Raw genomic sequence first — 4301 nt, 5'->3', positions numbered from 1 at the left:
AACCCGTGCGTACGCGCGGGTTTGTTACTAGTTTGCCTACAAAAGAAACTAGCAAATTAGGGAGGGCCGCTTTCTTACCGTGTCTTTATCATGCGCATAGACCCTAATATCTAACGAATAACATCTCAATCTGACTTCCTTTTCAACACTTACGTTAGGTGAATCTCTTTCTCCATTTGGTGAAATGCATTTTGAAAATAAGATTTTAACAAGTGCATTAGAAAGAAATATATTTTGAAAATTACATTTTAACAAGTGTATAAGAAAGGGTCGTTTCTCATATTCTGAAATACAATCACATGCCAAAAGTAACTCTTCCTCTACCTACCAACTGATTGATCATCAAGTGAAAATTTCACTGAAAATTTCATCTTTTCATGAAGAAAAAATTGGTATGACCATGGAACTTTGACATGCATCAAGTGAATTATAATTGTATATATGTTCGTACAACATTATCAGCCTACTGCAAAGGTGTACCCCCACCATCAGACATTAGAGATGCAGCGGCGGCAGCAGCAGTAGGAACAACACCAGTTGAAACGCCCGGTTTAGATAGATGAAGAAGGCTGAGAAATTGACACCAAAGAGTTGCATGTGTAAATGATCAAATTCATTATGAAGGAACAAACCAAAAAGATTAAGTGTCAAGTTGAGAAGAGTAGAAGATACTTACGGGGCAAGGTATTCGCAAAAGGATTGCATACCAGAAGCAACTTCGGTATAGTTTTCAGCAGTAGCAGGTGCTGTTACTTGGACAATCTGTATGCCAGGTGTTATTGGCACGGCCTCGTCAGTCGCATGCAGCTTCATCATTTTATTGACTGACGAAACCGTTACAGTGATTCGTGCTACGATGACATTTGCCACCTTATAATTGAACTGGAAGGAGAACCCCACCCTCAGCAGCTCATTGTCTAACTTGTACCCCAGTGTATAGAACATTCGAAGCACGTTCTTGCTTACTTTGCTTTCCACTACTGTCCTAACTAGAACTGAAATTTGATCAGCACCAGCACCCCTCATTGCACCACCTACATGTCTAACACTCCTGAAAAAGTCGTCAGGCACACGTTATATGGATATGGAAAAACTTCCAACAAATGATCCACTTGAAGTTGCATTTTTACCATGAGGGTTCAGTTTGCTCCAGATCACATAAAAGTCGAACCTCTGAGGCAACTGTGCCTAGAAAGTAAAATAATAAAATTATGATCAATATGACAAAACACCAGAATATGAAAACTTGACATCTAAGTTTTGCTCAAGAAAATTGGAAAATATTACTGACCAATGTAAATGCTTAAATGAAAATATTACTGTGCACTCGGAGGCAGGCACTGTATACAATTATATAATATGTGCGCATAAAACATTCAGAAAAGTGTTAGTCACTATATCTTAGTGGCCTGCTGCCAACTAAGTCTGGTTATCCGGAACTCACTTTCCAGGGATTCCAAAGAATCCTGGTTATTTCCTCATAATTCAAGAAATTTCAAAGATTACATTTGGACACTTGGAAAAGAGTACATTTAGCAAGGTTCTGGGGAGAAGTGCTTTGTGCTCAATTACTGTTTTGGTGGAGTTGTGTTTGAAACAGTGATGGAACATACTTGTTTATCTCTCTTTTCGATATTGTTCCTCTCACGAGCACTCTAAGGGGCTTGCTTTCCTAGTAGAAATGCAAGTAGAATATTTGAAGCCCTTATTTTGATGACTTTTGTTTCTCAAAATGTGAATTACATGTTTATTTTTTTTAGGAGAATGGTTCTTTTTCAGTCTTCATTTAAAGTCAAATTACATTCATATAAAACAAATAGAGGAAATGTTATTGGCGACTGCATCTTAGTATCGGAAGTAAGCACTCACCGAGATTTGGACTGTTCTTAAGACAAATTTCATGGATCCTCAATCGTTCTCTTTTAACACCACATAGCCCCTGGAGAAGAATCTCAAGGGCCTCGACATGCTGCAAAAGAAAGAATCTTTTAACACCACATCTTGATAATCTTAAAGCACGGCTTATGGATCTAAAGCAAAAGAAAGATGAATTACTTCTTCATGTTCAAAGACTATTGTAATTTAGAGTCTTCCATCAAACAATCTCTAATTCTAATGAGCACAGAATAAATTAGGGACATGCAAATACGAGCAATGGTGGCCATGAGATGTCATGTGGCGATTCCAAATCCAAACCAAATAGTATGATATCATACCATCATCTTCACGTATAACAAAGCTACTAGAAAAAAAATACTAGACAACTGTTATAATCTTATAAAATATTAAATAGCTTCTTCAACTTATGAAAAAGGCAAAAACAAAACAAGAGCTTCATAGCAGATATAGCAGCACTTTAGTGGAGCGGAATTTTGACAGACCATTATTATTGCACGATACTGGACTTAGTAAGTATCGTTAAATAGCAGCTATAGAACAGTAACATAACAGAATTTGGATAAACCACTATTTTCCACAATACACAATTGACAGCATTGGAGCACATGGGAAAATATATTTTGAACATCAAAGTGAAATATGACATGAACCCCTTTAGAAGATAATGTTTTTAAAGAGAAACCAAACAAAAAACTTCATACACCTTTGAAGTATTCCTCCATTTCATTAACCATATACTTGGATTATATGGCTGATATTTTCCTTGATCTACCCGTGATGGACATTGGACACAGGATACTAAAAATGTGAGAATTGTGGCAGATCTTTATTATTAAAAAAATCAATTGTGCAACGATAAGGATATGAGCAGAAACTTGCATTGATAAATTTTCCTAATGTAGTAGAACAACCATAAACAAAGAGAATATGTATGTGATATTTAATATATGTTTTACTGGTTCTTTCTTTACAAACTGTTTCTAACACTTCTCTTAATATCCTTTATAAAATGTAACGGATCCACTTCATTGACACGTAAATCAAACTTTGAAGAAGCACATTACAAGTTTGGACATCAGCCATTAAATTACATTTCATGGGATAGAGTTCAAATACTCGGTCAGTCAGTGTTGGCTAATAAAGGACACTAAAACAGAGATTTCAGTTGCCATATGAAGCACGATGGAGGATAGTCTGTTAACTAGAGGTAAAGGGAAATTAAGAAAAATTATAGGCCATTCAAAATTAGTCAATGGCGGCGCTATCCCGCCATAATGAAGCGGAGCGGAGGCCAACTGGTATGGGAAAAGCCTTAGCGGTGCAGAACACTATAGCGGCCTCTAAAAACCGAAATTACCCCTTAAATTTACAATGTTTTAAGGGTAATTTTAGATTTTTCAATCAAAATGGCTAAGCCAGATCAAATTATTCCAAAACATCTTCCACATTCCTAAATAATAGTAATAATAACAAATTGAAATGTGAAAGAAAATATAAACTCACCTGAGTCTCAATAATTCCCTGAACCACACATTCCATATCTCTGCTTCCTTCTGCAACAATAGAAAACAGATATTACGCGATTTATTATATCAAACTTCCTAATTCTCATTATGACTCTCAGGCATCCTAAATATTAAAACCCTTTTTCCTAAAAAATAAACCGTTTTCTTTTGGTCATGGATGGTTCATCAAGAAAAACCCTAGTAAACTGAATCTCACCGGTTACATCAAATATAAACCTACCCGAACCAGTTCTATGACTCGGATAACCAGTTCAATTGTGCAACTAAGATGAATTGACTTGTGTTCGCGGCAGTGCTGAGAGGAGCGGCCGCTGGCAGTTACAGTGATGCTAGGTGCGTCGAGCATCAATATCGCGGCTGGCAACACGGCGCATGAAGCCGCCGTAGCCGCGGAGTTTCGCGCGGTTACAATAAAGTTTTTGTGAAAAGTAAAATAAAAATATTGATAGAAAACCTGAATTACAAAACGAACCAGCGGCGTTCTTGAATTACAGTGGCGGCGTTCTTGAATTACAGTGGCGGCGTGTTGGTTAAACGAAATTTTTTGCAAAGGGACTTAATGAGATGAGTTACATACAATATTATTTAATTAGACGTATTTATATTTATTTAATTTAAGACAATATGGCAATGCAGCTCATAGATCTCTAATACAACGCCGGAAGTTTCATTTTTGCCTTTTGTTTTCGTAGATACACTTCCTTCTGTTTTTGGAGATACACTTCCGGAAGTATAGGGATGTCAATGGGTCGGTTCGGGTGCGGGCTTTGCACTACCCAAACCCGCACCCGAACAACCTTTGGGTTTGGGTTCGGTGTCAATTTTTTCTACAATTTTCCACATTATATATATATATATATATATATATATATATAT

At 36.7% G+C, this 4301-nt stretch overlaps 1 protein-coding gene across 5 annotated transcripts; it reads right to left on the bottom strand.

The window, feature by feature from the left end:
- Window positions 1-217: 217 nt before the first annotated feature.
- On the bottom strand, window positions 218-4002 carry LOC131625386 (mediator of RNA polymerase II transcription subunit 18-like). 5 transcript variants are annotated; one of them, XM_058896249.1, is made up of 6 exons: window positions 3898-4002; window positions 3403-3452; window positions 1870-1969; window positions 1131-1188; window positions 677-1051; window positions 218-569 (listed from the first exon to the last, which is right to left on the bottom strand). In XM_058896249.1, exons 2-6 carry the CDS (start codon window positions 3436-3438, stop codon window positions 464-466), a joined length of 675 nt encoding a protein of 224 aa, XP_058752232.1. In that variant the 5' UTR covers window positions 3439-3452; window positions 3898-4002; the 3' UTR covers window positions 218-463. The 5 variants fall into 5 exon arrangements, with proteins under 5 accessions (XP_058752232.1, XP_058752234.1, XP_058752230.1 ...); XM_058896251.1 differs by having other exon boundaries at window positions 1131-1182; window positions 3880-4001; XM_058896247.1 differs by having other exon boundaries at window positions 3880-3992.
- Between the last annotated feature and the right edge of the window lie 299 nt (window positions 4003-4301).

This window comes from Vicia villosa, unplaced genomic scaffold (assembly GCF_029867415.1).
Source record: "Vicia villosa cultivar HV-30 ecotype Madison, WI unplaced genomic scaffold, Vvil1.0 ctg.000211F_1_1_3, whole genome shotgun sequence".
Taxonomy (NCBI): Eukaryota; Viridiplantae; Streptophyta; class Magnoliopsida; order Fabales; family Fabaceae; genus Vicia; species Vicia villosa.
This window is presented reverse-complemented; position numbering and strand designations above follow the sequence as displayed.